Consider the following 19,578-nt stretch of genomic DNA (forward strand, 5'->3'; position numbering starts at 1 on the left):
CTATGCTGTTCCTTCTGCCTGGTATCATCCCGTTACAGAGCAGTTAATCATCGCTGTGGTCAGTGTCCTCATCATGTTGGTGCAGAGGTGGCATGGCTTGATGACCTCATGCCATTGCTCACAGACAGGCCAAGAAGGGGATCTAAAGGTCTTGTCTCTTTGTTATCTCCTTCAACTACACTGCCTTCTCTTCCCATTCAGCTCAGTGCCTGAAGCTGCTGCCAGGCTGGAAGAAGTGAAGGGGAGGGCAGAGCACTGCTGAGTGGTGGCAAACTCCAAACCAATGCACCCTGTTCACTAAGGTCTCACACAACTACGGTAGGTTTTTTGTCTCCATCAAGTTTAAGCTACTATGAAGAGTGGAGGAGGTCCAGAGGAGTCTATGGACTTCACTGCAGCTCATGCCTGGCACCGCTCAACATTTCCGTGCTGGTCAGGGCCCTAATATGCCTTAAAGGTCTTGACCTCACCTGGCATCTTCATCCACACCCACTGTCCAGGGCTCAGGATCTCATTTAAACCCAGCCAAGGGCCTTCAGTCCTTGCCTGAGGTACGTTATAGGAGTAGCAGTCTCCAGTCTGACATCTGTCCTAGTTTCCCAGCTGGACCTATCCAGCTCTGTCTCCTGGATTACCTTGGACATATGGTACAGTCTTGTCTTCAGCCCTGCCTCCCGCCACCCCTGAACTGGGCTCACTAGATAGACCCTGGACCTGGTTCCTAGATAGACCCTGGGCCTGGTTCATTGCCTCACCTTGTCTCAGATAGTCAGGATTGGCCCCCTTACTACCATCCTGCCCTGTCCCCCGCAACCAGATGCTGCAGGATTGCACCCTGGTCAATGAGGGTGTTGCCTGGGCTGGGCCCACCCTCAGCTCCCAGCTTGTCTTCTCTCATAGGGCAGCCCTGCTCTGACTGCTCCCTGACAGTGCCTCAGCTGATCTTTGGAGGAATCCAGCTAACACATTTCTAAATGCAGAAAGAGCAGTGCAGGTGGCTGCTGTAGCTATTCCTTCAGTGGTTACTCAGACCACTTTTCACATGATCAGACAACACTCCCTTCAGCCTTGAGTGTGATGAACACTGGGAAGCATTTGCAGGTTGAGATGGGAAGAGAGGACAGTCATTGCTACCATCCTGACCACACTGACAAGGTCACTGAGGCTAACCCACCAGGCATCCTTTACAGATTGAAGCATACAAACGGAGGAGGTAGAGCAGAGTCTGAGCCCACTACGAGACCTCCTTCTCCCTGATTAAATTTCAAAGACAAGAACCCAGCTGCTGATCCAGCCCAAGGCAGTGTGCATTGGCCATAGGAAGTTATATACATCCCTCCTATTTCACTAGGGAGTTCATCAGGTGACCAGGGAAGATAAAAGCAGAGTCCAAGCAGCCCCCTCACTGCTGGTTCTGCAGAAAGGATGCTGGTTTGACCCTAGATCCTGATCCAAGATGAAATTTGTCATTGACTCATGGGCCCTGCATTTCCTCTCCTATTGTCTGAAAGCCAATTTCAAAGTTGTTTTTGCAGCCCTTTGTGACGTCCCAGTGCAGCTGTGCTAAATTGCAATATGAAAGTGAAGAAATAAAAGGGAATTGGGATCAGAGTGGACATTAAAGGACTTCAGAAGATACTTTCTTCTTCAGAGCATTGATAGACAAAGAGCCCATCACGGTTGACCTACATGGGGCAGTCGCCGCCGCAGCTGTGCTGAGGACAGTGCAGCCAGATGGGGGACAGGGCAGCCAGATTGAACTGCCTCAGAAAAGAACCTTCATTAAAGCCCTTAAACTTGCTCGATCACCTCTGGCACCCTGCTTTTCACTTTATTCTAATCTTTACACAGGCAAATCTCTTACTGAAGTAAGGAAAGATCTTCCTGTCTGCAGTGTGAGAAAAACACAGGATTAGGACTTGAATTTTCATTTTTACTGACCTATATTGAGTCCATTTATGTGCTGCACTAAGTGCCTTCACATGCCACCCATTCACACTTGGTTTCTGAGTCATTCCTAACTAATTTTGTGAGCTGGTGGGTAGTACGTACCTTCACACTTAACCCTTCTAGTAAAATGCACAGCATTTTGTTTTAAAGTTTGTTTTATTTTTCCAAGCTACTGTGTTCTTGCTGTGCAGGATAAGGCCAAGGATGTCTGGCATTGCATCAGTCTGAGAGATCTTGTTCCAGCCTCAGTCTTCACACTTAACTCCAAATAAATCCTGACCTACTCAAGCACTGCCACTGCTTGAAGATGCTGCCCTTGACCACAGGCACCTCTTATTATTTAATCACAGCAAAAATCATCAGAAGTCATGTAAGAGGCTTCTTTAGATAAGAGACACTTCCCTTGTCCCCCTCTCAGTCTGTGCTGCCTCTGTTCACAGAGGAAAGAGACCACCCCGATCTTCCAGCCTACTGCATGACACATCTCGTATGTCCATGAGGCGCATTCAGTTCTTCCTCTGAAACCACCCCTCGGCCTCACCATGAAGCCTCTGTGTTAAGGGGATTTCCACTGCGTGCAGCTCCTACCCACCCCTTATCCTCACCTGGCCCTGCCAGCCCAGCCCCCGCCACTGCCCAGCCCTCCTGCCCGGCAGGTGCCTGGCTCAAAAGGCTCTGTGGCTGGAGCAGCGTGGCAGGGACACACTGCAGCTTGGCCTCTTGCATGTTTTGTGATGAGCTCTGGGAGGGAGTTTGCTCTCTGAAGTCTCCTGCAAGTCCAAGTGTGATGGATCTGGACGTGCCCTTGCACGCACTGGCGGACATGGCTTTCCACAGCGCAGCATCAGGTTCCTGCAAAGCTGGTTTGAGTGTATTCAGGAGTCTTGCTTCATACCAGGAGGGCCAACTTCCAGCAGCTGCCAGAGCTGATGTCAGACTCCATACACAATAGTTCTCAAGTCTTTCTCAGCTCCTCAGTTCTCCCTTCACAGGTACCCTGTAGACTTTGCACCGGGAAGGGACAATAACCGCCAGCTATTCAGGGACAACACACCCACCTCTGATTGTACTTTCCCACTTCCCTGTTCTCTCTGAGACTAAATGAGGACAAAGCATCTGTGTACCTTTGATCTATGCCTACATAACAGAAACTCTCTTTTTAGTGAAAGGCTCAAACCTTCACACCAGCTGCGGCAATGCAGCCTAGCCACAGCAGTAAGGCAATACACTGAGCCTCTGTCTGTGTTTCCCTTTCTTTTCCTTACTGGCCTTTCTCTGCAACTGCCTCACCCTAAAGAAACATTTACTGCCTCACCTAGCTTTGTTACAAGAACCTGTTCTATAGGTTTTATGGCTAACATGGACGGCCTTAAGTTACTAAGTAAAGTAAACCTCACTCCTGTGGCTTTCACTGTCTAAAATACTTTCTAAGCTTTGTTAAGTTGCTGGGTTTCCTTCTAGTTTCTGCCGAATGTCCCTCTTATCTGGCTGAAATAACTGTTGGTGCAGCCTTCCCTGTACCTTGGAAGAAGACAAGACTTGTGTGGGAGGACAAGGACTAGTGCTCCTCACTGTGGGACCGAGAGCTGAAGGACAGATGTTCTCCTCCTGGCTCTATAGAGAAGACTCAAAAAACACCATGTGGCTCCCATGTCCCCAAGAGCTGAGTGCCACAGTGAAGCGGTGGCACTTAAAACAATGAAGACAGTCCAAACACTTCCGTTGTTTGCTTGTACATAGATCAAATTAAATACCTGAGGCTGAAAGACATGTCGAGGGAGAACTGTGGCTGCAAGAGAGAGAAATTACTCTGTCCAGAAAATGGCAACATGCTGAGAGATGGCTGAGACTAATAGCTGCTGTGCCTGAGCACCCCAGGGCAGGCTCTGGCATTTGGACAGTCTTGGTCCCCATGGTCCACATCCTAGTGCTTAGCAGTGCAGCTCCACTGAATGTGAGGAATGGACCCAGATTTGACCCTTGTAGCAGACTACAGGACTGGAAGAGCTAACTTTCAGGAGCATCATGCATACGTTGATGGGAGACTATCCCTTTTAGGCATCTCCAGCAGTCTACAGCATGGGATCTGAAGTAATTTATGAGCAAGGTTAGTCCTCTTCATAAATCATGGTATTACGGGTTTAATAAATTGAACTTTTGCCAGGACTTATTGGAAATAAGCAGCCCCAGACAAGACGTGCAGCCCCGTACAGTTAGGGGAGTGCTTGTATCACCACCTAAAGTCTTTTAGTGCCTCACCACCCACTCACGCCTTCAAGGCTTGGCTCTTTCTAGATGGTCTTCTAGATTTCCTAAGCCTCAGTCTACACCGGACTCTAGAAATTACGAGCCACAGCTGACTAAAATGAGGGGCAGGATTAATGAAACTCACTGCCAGGTTTCAACATATTACGTTAGGCTGGCTTTTTGGCTGCCTCCACTTTCACACCTAATCAATGGACTCTTATGGAAACACTCCAGAGCTCTCACAGTCCTCTCCTTAATTTTGGTTATTTGCAAATCCTTGGGCATATAAGCAATCAGCTGGGAAGCAGCGACATGCAATGTCAGCCTCATGAATGGCTTTTTGCAGAAATAGGCTTAGAACCAGAAGAGGTGCTTATTGTCCCTACCCTGACATCATTGTACGTCTCCCTCCTGCTTTCTGGTACTGCTGCTGCATGTAGTTTACATTGCAATAATTCAAGGAAAGATTACAAATCAATACATAATGGCAACACCCACCCTAATATGCTACTGGCAGGTTCTGTGCAAATCAAATGCACTTTCCCAGTCTCAAATCACCAGGCTTAATAAGTCATTTATGCTGCATAGTCTTTTACATACATTAACTACAATGCCTCTCATATTCAGGACACATGCAGCAGCTCTGGACCCAGGAAGTCTCTAACCTCTGTTTGGTTCATGGATGAAAGGTGACCACTGAAAACCACCCAGTTCATGTTGCCAGCAGATCAGGTCCATGAAGATCTTTAGTCAAAGCTGTTGACAAGTCAGACTTTCTTTATCATGGGAAATTATAGTGTTCTGAAATGCTGAGGTTTTTTTCAGTTCTTACCGAGAAAATACTTGTGATGTTCCTAAACCAAAACATGATTTAAAGGAACTCCTGAGTAAAATTGAAGGTTGAATTTCACCCTTGGAATTCAAACATGCAGAGGACAAAACCTCAGAAAATTAATTTCCATATTAGTTGGCAGCTGCAAACACTTTGAAAGAATGCAGCTTCAGGATCACCTCACGGAGGAGATGACCCCACAGCCAAGGCAGTACAGGTCTAGCAGCTGAGCTAGCCCTCCTCTGCACCCAACACTGGCAGATGGTCTTCAAGCTGTGGAAATCAAGTTGCCCAGGGGGCTTCCTGGCATTGCAGCCTGGCAGACCTGGGTCACAGCCAGCCTGTGTCAAGGAGCTCCTTGGAGTCACAGATTTCATGGCACAGTGTGAACCTAAGTAGGCCATTAAGGAGTTGGAAATAAAGCTGGCAGGAAGCCACAAAGGCCAGATTCAAAACCTTCCTGCCAGAGAGGATTTCACTGCAAGGGCTGAGGAACTGACACATTTCCTTTCATGTTTTACTTTAAATGGAGACACGTTTCCAACAGAAAACTCCCCCCAGGTTCTGTTACTGAAAGGCCTTGGAGCCTGATCCTGGAAACAATTTGACTCATAAATAATTTTCTGGAAGTGTGCAAAGTCACCGTGTTATGCTCTTCCAGAATTAGATCTCCTTCAGCTGCCCCTTTGCAGGTTTGACTCCAAAGGCAGAGCTCCCTGTGGTTGACTCAGCAAGGAACCATCTCTGGTGGTTCATCTGGCGCACGTTTGCCTTGTTTGCAGAGTCATAACTAGCGTGCAGTCGTGTCACCTCCTTGAAACAACATTCAAGACGTGAAGCAGATGCAGCTACATCTGTGACTACATCTGCATGAAATAACATACGCTGGTTACTTACAGCATATTCGAACTGCAGATTGAAATCTCGGTTGTTTGCTTGAAGTTGTCTCTCTTCCTCTGCAAAGAAGAGGAAACACATCAGATGTGATTGAAGGTAAGCAGTCAATACAGATATGAACAAAACATCAGAAAATGCAAGCAGAGCTGCCAAAAGGTAATGTCACCAGGAATCTGCTCTGGGCTAATCACTCCATGTCAGGGAATTGAAGAGGCTGGTGACATTGACAGAGCAGCACTGTGCACCAATGCCATAGCACTGTATGCCCATACTCCAGGTCTCCTCTATCCACAACCCACTGCAATGCCAGCACTGATTTTACAGGTTGTTCAGCTTTTGCTGGGTAAGAACTACCACTTAACTAGTGGTGCTTACTATTCCTGCTTTGCTCCATCTCTTCCTCCTGAAGTGTCTGGAGCTGTTACCATCAATTTACTGTTAGTGCCTTTCCTCCAGTACAAGTGCATCTCCTACCATCATTCCACGGATGGGACATCACCACCATAGCTGTCATGAAATCAAAAACTACTGGAAGGGATTTCAAAAGGTCATCAAATCTATTGTCTACCTCAAGACAGGTTCATGCCTATCACTCCCAACAAATGTCCTGGAAAGCTCCAGTGATGGCTGTTCTTCAGACTGCCTGTTCCAGGACCACAGTGTCCTTCCCCATTGCGGGGGGGGTGGGGTGGGGTGTCCCATTATCTAATCTCTGGTCAAAGGTGCTCTTCTACTCCCCTTCAGCTCCTTCTGCTACTTGCCAAGGACGCAGAGCACAGACAAGTTCATTATGTATTAAAGGCTGTTATGCCTTGCTGTAGTCTTCTCTTCCCAAGGGTAAGCAATTCCAGTTTCTTCAGTCACTTCTCATGGGTCAGTCTGTCAGAAGTAGCATCTCTCTTGCTGCTTTCCAGTGGGTTCCCCAGTTAGTTCACCTCATTCTGGAGTGCAATGATCAAAAGGGGCCATAGTTGTAGCTAAGGACTTATCAAAGCTGACTGGAGCACAAGGGACACTACTCCTATCTTGTGAACAATGCATATTTGGCATGGGAATTCACCTAGAAGTAATTTAAAATCATATCCCTATGCACAACTAGCACACAAATGATAGCATTCCAGAATATGATCCATTGTAGCAGATCCTTTCTGGCAGAACCGATGCCTCATAACGCAATGCAAATCTTTCGTCCTTGCTGAACTGCATCCAAGTTTTTTCAGACTATTTCTCCAACTAGTTAATTCTAATCCTATCTTTCAGTGCGCTTGTAGCTCCTGCCAGCATGGGGCCATTCACAGATGTACTAAGTGTGTTCTTTATTCAGCCAGCCAAGATGTAGAAGAAAATGTTGAATACCAGACTCAGAATACATCCCCGGTGAGTCTCTCAAGTTTCATAATCAGTCACTGATAACTACTGTCAGTGTATTTTTTTCTGAAAAGTCAGGCACTCACTGTACGGTGATTTTAACTCAAGCATATATATCCGGTTCACCTGTAGAAAAGCCGCAAGTGACAGTCAAGATACATGACGGCTATCTAAGGTTTTTTTTCACTAGCCCTCTGGCTACCATTAATACAGAATTGCGTTTGGTTTGATGCAGTTTTTCGGGACTGCTGACTGTTAATCATCTCTTGCCCACACACACACTTCTAGTTACTTTGAAGTGGTTTGTTGGATTGTTTTAAACTTCACCCAAGAGGTGAAGCCAATATATCTGTAATTGCTCAGCTTTTCTTTTCCCTCTGTTTCAAGACAGATGTAATGCTTTCTCTCTTCACAGTCTTCCGAACTTTGCCTGTTTGTGCACCAGAAACTCTCAACGGCAGCATTACTCCAGGCCATGCTCTACCTTACCTACCCAAACCATTCCCTCTGTGTTCCCCCCTCTCCTCTGTTTCTGGCATCTATTATGTTAGATGTCTAAAGAAAAACAAAAACAAATCCCAGATTTCTTAACATTATTTGCTAGGCTCTTTTTCACTGAGTGGCAGACATAAACTGTCTTTGATCTGTGTCTTACTAGAAGAGTTACAGAGCCCTAGAGACCCCAACTCTTACAGAACAACTTTTATTGCCCTTTATGTCCTCAATATCTTTTTCTCACTTTGAGCCTTTGCCACACAGTTTGTACTAGATAAAACAAGTTGCTTTGCACCTTCTAGAAGCATCCTTCCTCTGCTTGAATTGAATGAGGAGCTTGTGATTTCACCATTTCAGTCACCCTTCTGAGGCTTTCCCTGAAAGATGGTAACTTATGCCTGTGCTCTTAATATTAATTATGTGAGGAAACCACTGCTCTGCTTAATTCTCCCTCCACCCCAGATTTCCTTTCCGTGAGATCTCAGTTAATAGTTCTTCATATTTACTGAAGATATCCTTCTTGAAGTCCATTTAGAACACTTTGCTATTGTCACACACATCATACCATCATTTCATAATCATTCCTGTTTACACTCCCTTCTACTTTCCCAGGACCAGCCAGCTCCTCCTTGTTGGAGGGCATCAGTTCTGGAACAGCCTCCTCTCTAGCTCCAAAAAATTATCCATCTCTGCACTAAAATGATGTGCCAGCTTAACAGGTCATGTTCCCGTATGCTCCTTTCCAACCCTTACTCTGCATAGCTAGAATTCTTCATTTACCAGCATGTCCTGTCTCCTAGAAAACTTTTTTGCCCACACCCCCCCCCACCCCGAAAAATTGCCCCTCTTGGTTTGCTATGGGTAGCATTAGTCAGAGATCTGCAATTTGTTCATCTCTTTCTTCATGCTGGATCTCAGAGCACACGGACATACAAGGAAAACTCTGTTACCCTTCCAGAATAAGCTTTATTCTTTTCTATTAATATTCCAGCCTCATGAGTTATCCCAGCATGTGTCTATTACACCTATTAAATGATGTGCTAAGACATTTAGTTCTTCCTGTTTATTCAATCTTGCATTAGCAAGCATCTAAGCTGTTCAGTGCATTGAACTGCTATCCTTCCTCCTTTCCCTCCAATAACCCTATAAATAACACAGCTTCTCTAATTTTTAAGCCCTTTTTCAGATCACCGTTTTTATTTTTTTATTCCGTGGGCTGTTTTCATCAAGCCTTCTAATTGCTAATATAAAGCTATTGTTAGTAGGTAAATGTGCTTTTCCCTTTCTTCAGGCACATCTAGCAGTGTCAGGCATTTTCAAATCAGCTCCCATCTGCCCCAACTGAGTGATTCAGACCAACCACAGAGGCTTCATTCAAGACTCTCAAAGTGTTTAATCCTTCACTGCTTTCCTTGGACACATTTTTCTCATAATTCACAATGGGGAGAAAAATGTACAGAGAGATCAGAGCAACTTGTCCAGTGTTCCAGAGGAAAACAGAAGCAGAGCTCAAGACAACCAGGCTTGCAGGGCTTCAACTATTGTGTTATGTGTCCCTTCAGGAATTTTCCTGAGAGCAACCAGTATTATCAAAGCAGATGAAAGATGAAGCTATTTGTTAAAAACTGAACTTCCAAACACTTGCACGTTTCCTCCCATACAGTAAATGCTGTTCTTATCCCCTCCCCAGAGGCTGTAAATCTAGTCCTGCAATAAGTGCCACAGAAAAGATAAACAGTTTTAATGTAAATACGAATACATGACAAAGCTTGAAAACATACTGGGCTTCAGAGGCACGCTCACAGAGCCCATGCTGGGAAGGGGAACTGGCAGGCAGAGGCAGAGCTGTCTGTACGCGTGCTGTGTGCTTACATGGAGCAGCACAAGCAAGCCAAAGACCCTGAAACGAAAGGCTGAACACTCACAGGGGACAACGTTGCCCATGCTGCTCTCAGCCAGTAGATCTGCCCAACTGCCTCACCAGAAGGAGCTACGGAAACGCATGATGGACAGAGAGGCATGAAGATACCCAGAACCACTGATCTGGGCTGGAGCCCTCTGGGTATCCCTTCCCTTGCAAGCACATGAGACACAGGGCACATGGCAGAGCCTCAGCATCACACAGCAGCCCCTGAGCAGCTCTAAAGCCCTCAGTGACCTTCTGTTTTTCATAGGCAGGGGATGCTGTGAGGGGACTGCACACATAAACAGAAATCCAAGGGCTGCTGGCAGCGCATGGAGATGTCAGGTGCTTCTTTGCTCTTCCCAGGGCTCACTGGGGGAGTGAGGAACCATGTGAGGAGCCATTCCCCTCCCTCAGCCTGTCCTCAAGTGGCACTGGACACATGCATTTGAATTCAAAGATCTCAAATGCTCCCGGAAAGAAACCACACATGTACCTGCTCCAGTGAAGAAAGGAGCCTGGCTTCTCACCGCAGTGAGGGATGCACTCTCCAAGAGGAATGGCTTTTATGTGAGACACACAAAGAGCTGCAAGCAGCTTAGGGAAGGAGCAGAAACATGAAACAATGGGGTGTGAAACAACAGCAAACGAAACTCATTTAAGGCATTGCCCTCCTGTGACTGATCGTGTGGTACCTAAGGGCAGGTTTTCTAGGACAACCTGCTTCTGAAGGCCCTAGGAAGCTATGAACCCGGTTCAAAACTGCATGGAGTCTCTGGCCTGCCATAGCCATTCATCCCTCCCAGAGGCAATGTCCCTTAAGGCCAAAATACAGGGCCAAGTTCTAGTGGCAAGATTTTAATTTTCCTTACTGGATAATAGCCAATACCTTTGGCTAAAGCAAGAACAACCACAACAAATGGCAAAGGGTGCCTCGTCCAACACTAACAAGCAGAACTTTCTGTCCTCTAGCTGCACCAAAGGAGAACCACCATCGACCACATGCACAGGGCAACACTGCCTCAGTGGTTTTATTTTTACCAACAGAGGATTGTGAGGTCCTGCTGACGTGCCTCCTAAACCAGCAGTTCCCAACTATCCCAGACCAGACAACTCTTACTTGTTTCTGGAACTGTTTGGACAGAAATGAAGCCTCTTGGATGATCACAAGAACCAAAAAGTTAGAGAAAGTCAAGCATTACACCAGCTTTGCCTGGAAACCACAGCTCAGGGTATTTTGGTTGTAGATCCAAGCATGCATGTCTTATCATGCCCCATTGATTCTGAAAGCATTGACAAAAAAGGGAGGGGAAACCTGAAGGGTTATCAGCTGAGCAGCTTTGTATTTCTTGAAACTTTTTTATATCTCTAAGAAGCTCAAACTTTTTGCTTCTGTAAACTGCAGTCACAAATCACTGGAAAGAAGGAATGCAATTTGTCCTCCCAGTTATCATTTCACTGCCACTGAAAACTATTTTAAATTATTCATCAGTGGAAACTCGGCGTACATAAATATGGCTTAGTGCCCAGTTCTTGGTCTAACCACTGAGACCAAGTCACTGGGAAAGTGGCTGTTTTCTCAGGCAGACAGATTTAGGAGCTAAACCACAGAATAACATCTGTGTTTAATAAAATTAAACCCACGCCAAAAATCAGCTATAAATGTAACTGGCCAGCCCACCAGCATTCTCCATTTAGGATTGCTGCACGGAAAAGTCCTGCAAAAGGTTAGATTCAAGATCTGGTCAGACAGCCTGGAAATTTGTTTCTGGTTCACGCTAAGGAGCATGTGCCAAGAGCAATGCTTTCAACAAGCTGTTGGAAAAGTTTTGTAGATACTGGGTCTTGTGGCTCCAAGAAACAGGAGGTTAAGATCTGCCTGGTTTTGCCAAGTCCTCTACAAACTAGGCTCTGACATCTCACGCATGAAACAAACGCAGTCCAATTAGGGGAGTGCCGGTGTAACTAAGCCTGACAACAGAACTGAGACAACGTAAACTCTTAAAAATAATAATTTCTACTCCACCCTTTAAACAAATGACCTCAAGAGCACAAACGTTGCCCTGAACCATCTACAAAAAGTGGCAACCAGGAGCTGGACTCATCTCCCCAGCTTCCCTTTCAGAGTGGTTCTTTGGAAAGAACCTTCCCAATACCTGGTTGTGAAAGCTGTAGCACATTTGTTCTGCTCCCAAGGGCACATATCTGACCTTCCTGAGACTGCAGTTCAGGTCTCTCCTGCAACAGGCTGTAAGCAGTCTCAGAAGACCTCCACCACTCACAGCAGATTTTTTGTTTTGAATGTCATGATGTGCCTCCTTTCACCTCCTCCTGTCCCTTCTCCCTCTTATTTTTGTTCACTCTGCTTTTGGATGGCTCATCATCCCTATATGACCCTAGCTTTTGGTATCACCTCTCAACAGTGACACAAGTGCCACCTCACATCCAGCACCCAGGAGATCACCTGCCTCTTCACAGATGAGAAATCCTAGCGCTTTTTTCCATTCTTTGCTGGACTGGTGGTATTCCCTGTGCACAAGTAACTGAAACCTACCACGGTGCATTTAGCACCTCTGTCCTCCCCTGAAAAAAGAGAATTGCAGTGTCCATTGAAAGGCAACTCCATGGGAAAGGGCAAATCATTCTATAGTGTATTAGGCAACTAAAATTGCTGCTTCTAGGTAGGTTATTATACAAACTAATAGCTAAAATCTCCTTGCACCTTGAAGCAGTAACTGCTCTGTTTTGCAGTCATGAGAGATGAAGGAACCATGCAACACGTTCCTCGATTTGCAGGTGCTGTAGATGGGTATAGTCCCTACCGGTGGGTTAAAGACAACAGGATTATTTTTTATAGCAGCGATATCAAAGGATTTCACATTCACAATAAAGCAGTGTCTTGCTGGGATCAGAGCTGCACCGAGCAAACTCTACCCAAAACCAAAGCCAGGAATCTTCACTCAAAAAGCTCAACATTTAACATGGATCAGAGGATATGTGGGTGGAGGGAAGAGTCATACGACAGGTCTGAGGTTCACACCAGTTAAATCTCTATTTCATAGACAGTCTGGGACACAGACAAAAGCTGAACCCTCATTACCTGAGTGTCAACCCAATGCTGTAACCTGCCTGGTGCTGGCGTGCCTGCTGCTCTGTGGCACAAAACCAAAGCCCATCCCTGTCCTGAACCACAGCCAGAGCCTGGCAGGGTGCAGCAAGCATGGCTGGGGCAGGAGGAGCAGTGAGAACCCTGTGCGATGGAAACAGGGATAGGGAAGGTCACAGCCAAGCCCGGCTTGAAGCAGGAACATGCCCCGCTGGCTAGCAAACAAATGTGGGTTTTATTATTGACTCAAAGGAGGGGCTCTGCAGGGCTCCATGTTACAAAACCACACATTTTCAAGGTGTAGATGCCCTCTCTTCTATGGAGGCTTTCTGGCTGCTGTGGCCAGGGAGGATTTATGCTGGCAATCACGTGCATTTTCATCTCTGAAATGGAGTGGCTTGTATTGAGTGTGAGTGATTTAATTTAAAAAAACCTGCAGCAAGACCATTCAGAGACATCACCATAAATGGATTTAGCCCTATTTCCCTCCTGCATGTTCCTCTGTTATTAAATAAAGATCTTCTTTATTATACCTTTTTGCCATGAAGGAACAAGAATCCTCTTTCCTCCCGAAGAAATGAAATGCAAGAAATACACTTTTGTGGTCACGGATTGTGTCTGTGGTGCTTGGTACCAAGCTCAGCCTCCTGCTAGCACTAAACAAACACTACATGGCAACTGGAATTTTCCACATAGGTAAAACATTTCATATGTCCCTGGTATTGATGCAAAATGGTGGGGTTTTTTCTGGCATCACTATCAGAAGGCCTACTTAGGAGATCTACTAACATACCTCCATTTTCATACAGCAGATGCAAGGTCTGAAATCAAAACTCTTGAGGGTGGACTGGAATTATTTCTACCTCAGGCCCAGCAATTTTTTTTATATGAACATAAAGTTAAATACTAGATCCTACCTTTTTCTAAAAGAAATATTTGATATTATCACCATAATGAGAGAGAAAAGGGAGCTCCAAAAGGATACCTCAGATTTGCCCAGCATGGACAAGGCTCATGGTCCAAAAGCACTCTTGGGACATGGGATTGGTTGAAGTGCTAGATAACCTTGAGACAGAAGATATATTCCCTTTTAAGTTATTCTGGGAAGGGGCAGAGGCTGCCTCATCTCTCCCTTTCCCTGCCTCCCGCAGTAACACCAGTTCTGGTTTTCCTTTGCTTCCTCCTCCCAGTGATGCCTCACTCACCTGCCTTGGCTCTGGGCAAGGGGTGGGGACTCAGCACATCTCAAAAATGCCTTGCAACAGATTATTTCTCAAGAAGCATATAAATCTTTTCATGTGTATATTCAGTCCACTTCAAATGAAAGTACGCATTTTTAAAATATATTAGCTGTAGAAATTGTATCTTCTTCATTTTGGAAAACTTTAGTTTTAAAAAAAAATAATTCAGATTTGGTTTAGAATTTTCTATCACTTGTGTTCTGTTTTTTGTAATAGTAGTTCACAATATTTTGACCAATATCAGCATGCCAAGTAAAGCAGCTGAAATAGTAATCTGGTTTTATTTTAAAAACTAGTCTGACAGTGGCTGGCTGGCACATTTAATTTCCTTTACTAGAAAACAGTATCTCCTAGGCATGCTGGTAATGCCACAGCTTGACAGAATTGCACATGTTGTTAATAACAGTGACACACAGTGATAGGAAGTGATGTAAAAATCATAAAAATAAATACAGCTCTGAAATTAACTTTGAGAAGTTTTTCAATTCACAGTTATTTCCCTCATGGGAAATTATGTAATAATAAATATATTTTTCATATTCAGTGTCTGTTGTGGTAAGACATTTCCTATCAGATCTGAATGGGAGTCCCAGAAGGCAGCTGAGCTTTATGTCTGTAGAGCCAGCCTCAGGCTGCCTTCTCCATAGGGAGCTACTACCCCTGCCAAGCTCAGCCCAGAGCCCAGCTGCACAAAATCTAGCTGCCCTGGAGAGCAGGCTGTCCCTAGGAGCAAGAAGGAAAACCCAGTGGAGCCTTCCAAAAGCTCTGGCTCAATTTATATCCTTCTTCTTCCTCTCACAGTGCCTCGAGGCTGGGCTTATGGAGACCAAGTGGCAGCAATGACTACAGATCTTCCTGTTGACTGGAAGCACACGCCTTGGGACAGTTACTTGTGTAGGTGAGTTCTCCCTGTTCCCTAATTCTGTTTATTTCATAGATAGTACTTGACCATCTCCATCCTTGCGGTACAAAGCTCCAGTTCTGGGATGAAACCAGGAAGCAGAGGGATTCCACATTCTTCAGCCATCAACAAGGCATGATCCCTGTTTCTTCCCACACATTCCATGAATCGGAAATGTCTCCATTCCTCTCTGTTTTGTCAACATTAATTGTGGATTAAACCTCAATGTAAAAGATCTCAGGCACGTTTCACACAGACAAACTACTGCTGCTTATCTAAGGGATGTACTCTTCCATTTCAGCTTGAAGAGCTTCGCTAAGGTTTGGTCATCGAGGAACTGGTTTCCTCCAGCACTCTTTGTGTGTCTGACATGACAGCACACATTAGTGCCCTGTGAAGCCGAGTTTTAGTTACATCCCTGATTCCTTGTATAAAGAACACAAAACTATACCAAACTGACTCTTATCTCCAAGAAATTTAGACCATGTACTTATCCTGAAAAAACACTCCTAACTTTGCCTGAACCTCAGGTCATGCAGGAACAACCATGTACTTGCTGGGGAGAAGCAGTAAAATATTACTGGTTCTCATGGCAGCAATATTGATCCCAGTTTCAGCAGCTGATGCCTGAGGTAATCCATTCCCTCCCATGAAGCTCATATCATGAGCATGGCTTTTCAGTAAGGTTAACTGTCATCCATCTTTGGTTTTGGAATAGGGATTTCATCCTTCTATGAGTAGTACTGTCCCTCCAAGATGAGTGCATGGAATGTTCTCCGTGGAAGAGCCCTGCCTGCTCTCAGGCAGCACAGTCCTACACACTTCACCAAACACAAAGCCTTGTAAACAGTTGGATTAAAATAGCGCTTCAACCCTGGCATTTACTCCAGTGTAATGATTGTGAGGAGGAATCATAGCCCTTTCAGCTTTTGGGCTGCAAGACAAAAGAGTTAAAAATAAAAGGGGAGGGAAAATGCCCTTAGCTTCCTGTTATGGAAGCTCCGCATTCCCTGATCAGCCCAGCTTCCCTTATCCTTCTCTGAACTTCCTCCAGTTTGACTTCATTGGTTTTGAAGTGGTGATCAATAAAATGTGAAACTAAATAATTTTTCTTTATGAAGTATGGGTTTTGTATCTAGGAACACCTCAGTTTCTTAGACACTTGGTTGAAGCGGGGGTTGATTAATTCTCTGCTAAAACCCAGCTACAGGACCAGGCAAAAGAGAAAACTTTCCTAATATAGCATCATAATCTTTTCGATAACCAGAACAGCTACTGATTTATAAGTGCAGATGCCTTGTGTGGATGGTGGCTCACAGACAAGCCTGTGCTCTCTCATCTCCAAAGCCAAAATGGAGAAAAAGACCTCAAGCTGGCAGAGATCCTTCCCCTGGAGCAATCACAACCTCCTCTCCTGGGACTTGCCCCTGCCTCAACACCAGGGCTTATGGTCTGCCCTGTGCCCGTAAGGGGAAACAGCAGCATAATTGCAAAAATAAACCCTCGTGAAAAGCTATTAAGTCTTCTGAGCTCAGAGAGGTTGGACAAAAATTAGTTTCATGTCAAAATATGAATAGAGCACTCATCAAGTACAGGGAGGAACACCCTGGAAAGGAAAGGCTGCAGAATTTCCCTCTTCACAGTGCCTGTAGACATGGATCCCTGACCAGAGATCGTGTCCGGGGCTTGGAGGGGTAGTGATAGAACATGAGACACAGTTCAGTGGCTCCTGCTGCAAAGCCTGATGAAGTACCCAAAGAGGCTGCACGAAGCTGGCCCACTTAAAGGATATGCTAGCAGCCCTTGTGCTGGACTCTTCCAAGCATTCATCTCTTCAGGGATTTCTGCTGCGAAGTCTGGTGAGGATCATGCTGCAGAGAGTGGCTGCTCCCTGTCTCCACCGCATTTATGTGGAGCTCATGGGAAGGGAATTACATAGGCTCTGCCTTCTCCTCCAGAGTCAGTGCTGCCCTCAGCAGCTTTTGGAGTGCTCTCAGGGTGCATCTCTGTGTTTTGCTCTTCTTCCTACCTCTCACTGGAGGGAATATCCGGGCCATTGCCATCAGCACATTTCATCATCAGAAGACAGCATCAGACCTTCAAACTAACTTGCTTCTACCATATTTTAGAAACAGCTGCAGAGAGGGCACTGTGCGTTGCTCACTCACGCACTCCCCCAAAAGATTCTTGTAGCAAAACCACCAAAAGTCAGCTTCCCGGAGCCAGTCATGTGCCATGACAAAGCACACACTTTGCAGCCTGTTCTGTTGCAGATATCCCCCTGTTCGCTGGCATACAGTCGGCACTCCTCCGAGGCAGTACAAAATGTGGGAAAAGAAAAGAAAGTGTGTCTTCCCACCTGGCTCTGCAGGTGTAACACATGCTCCCAAACACAATCTCAAGGGCTTGCGTGTGTGCTGTAGTTACATGCCTTAGCTTGTTACCCTGGACAGTGGCATTACCAGACTGCACTCACCTTTCAATTTCTTCTTTCCAAATTTTAATCCAAATAGAGACATCCCAAAACTTTATTTTAGTCCAACTCCATGGAACTTCTGCAAGAGAAAAGAGAAAGTAATTCACAATGAGGGTTTCTAATGTTGCAGCATGACATGATCCAGCACATACATGTAATTCTCTGCCCATAAGATGCAAGAATCAAGCTCCTAAGCACCAAGGCCAACAGCTATGGTTTATCACACAGTGTATTTTAAAATGCAAAACCGTCTCAGGTTCGTAAGTTGCACTGCATCAGTGTGGGCTACCTTACCTTGGACATTTTGATCTGTCCATTTCCTGACATGCAACAAAGCAGAGGCCAGTGCAGGAGGGACTGAAAAGGGCATTCCTACTGCCTTGGCCCCATATGAAAAGAAGAAATACACACACAGGATTTGTACTTAAGGTACAGAGGAACTGAGTGACTACCCAGAGCAAAACCAGTCTCCCTGAAGAGGGGGAAGCAGCATGAAACACTGGTTTCCTGCACATCTGCCCGTGCTCAGCGTGTGCTGGCTCACACTGATGTCCATCTGCTGGTCACCCTCCGTGTTTGGGGTGGACTAGCCTGTATAGCTCTCAGTGAGATTCCTCCCCCATTGGCTGCAAACTTCCTGGCCCAGAAGCCTGAAGCCAGGCACCAGAAATGCATTGAAGGCCCTGAATATATCCTTGTATGCAGACAAATTGAGCATTAAATGAAATCACATCAAAACTTGTTGCTAATGAAGCTTTCTGTGTTCCAAGCTTCGGACAGTTTATCTAAAGTACTTAATGGTGGTGGTGGTGGTGCTGATAGCCTGCAAAGCTCTGTGAGCATGGGAAAAGCTAGCACTGCCTGGCATGCCTGGATGACTGGGAGCCTGAACCAACAGAAAAGCTGTACCAGTTGCTGAACTGGCCAGTGGAGCCAAGCTGAGATCTCTGAGGGAATCGTGATCTGTCTGGGACAATTTTTCTAGGTGACAGCATGAAGTTTTTGCACTTGAGCAAGGGTGTCTAAGGAGACAAGTATAACAAATATATTGTATTTTAGAAATGCACAAATGCGAATATAGCCTGTGTCACTGACCAAATACCAGCCTGATACAGCATCACCAGACCATGCCCAATGCAAGCTTAAGCCTGGGCTTCACGTCTTCTCAGAAAATGAAGGTAAACCTTTAAGGAAAACTCTGCGATCATTGCATAGGTCAAACATTTCTGCGCAGATCTCTATTCCAGATGCTAAAGCAAAGCTATATTTAGCAGCTGCAATTCAAAGGGCCTGAGATAAGGCAAAGAGCAGCAGGTGAGCTCCAGCCAGCCAGCTAAGTGCTGCACGCCCTGAGCACAGCGCAGCCCTAGCATGGTGCTCCCTGCCACTCACTGCGGTGTTCAGGACCCCCTCTGTGCCCACTTTGCACAGAGATCCTTTTTCTATTCACACATGTAAATCCAATCACTTCTGCTCACCAGAACAAATGTTTTGGCAACACCTGTCCCCAAAATTTCGTCTGTTCATGGACCTAAACCATTTGATGTCACAGCCTAAAGCTTTCTCAACCCAGATCAACCTTACTTTCCATCCCTAACTGACCTCAGCCTATCATTTTTGACATGTCTTCCATGGTTTAGAATTACTGTTATGTCTTACAAAACCCTCCTGACTAGGACTGAGAGCTCCCCATAAGCTGATGGGAGGAGTGAGACACGCTACTCACACAACCAGAGGTAAAGACCTCAGACTTCCTAGAGCACCAGGAGCCACAGATCTGATAATCACTGCCCGCTGGCAGTACAAGGATGCAAAAGGTTGGCTGGTGTTAATCATCATATGGCTATACTGCTGAACTCTGGATTTTGCTGTATTTGCCAAATGTTTTAGAAAAACTATCCGCAGCTACCAAACCTCTCCCAGCTGTGTACTCAATTGACAAGGCATATAATTTCAGCAGAGGGAAAAAAAGGATGTTTATGTTTGTGGGGGAGCAGAGAAGAGAGGGTGGTTGTAAGCTTTCTTTCACCAGTAATAACATAAAACTAACAATAGAGTTAAGATTCACATCTCATAAACAAAAGCATGAAACTTCCTTCAGCTCTGACACATGGCCTTTGTTAATTACTGTGATTCTTTAATCACTGGTTTCTGGTGTGACC

The 19,578-nt window shown here is 45.6% G+C and overlaps 1 protein-coding gene across 3 annotated transcripts in view; it reads right to left on the minus strand.

The window, feature by feature from the left end:
- LOC130142407 (phospholipid-transporting ATPase ID-like) overlaps positions 1-19,578 on the minus strand; it is an 86,546-nt gene that overhangs the window by 49,873 nt on the left and 17,095 nt on the right. For all 3 annotated transcript variants that reach the window (XM_056324282.1, XM_056324283.1, XM_056324281.1), the window contains exons 2-3: positions 17,417-17,495; positions 5,927-5,985 (exon numbers count right to left, since the gene is read on the minus strand). In XM_056324282.1, coding sequence (XP_056180257.1) covers positions 5,927-5,985; positions 17,417-17,459 — 102 coding nt within the window. In that variant the 5' untranslated portion in view covers positions 17,460-17,495. The remainder of the gene's footprint in view (positions 1-5,926; positions 5,986-17,416; positions 17,496-19,578) is intronic.

Source organism: Falco biarmicus, chromosome Z, assembly GCF_023638135.1.
Source record: "Falco biarmicus isolate bFalBia1 chromosome Z, bFalBia1.pri, whole genome shotgun sequence".
NCBI lineage: Eukaryota > Metazoa > Chordata > Aves > Falconiformes > Falconidae > Falco > Falco biarmicus.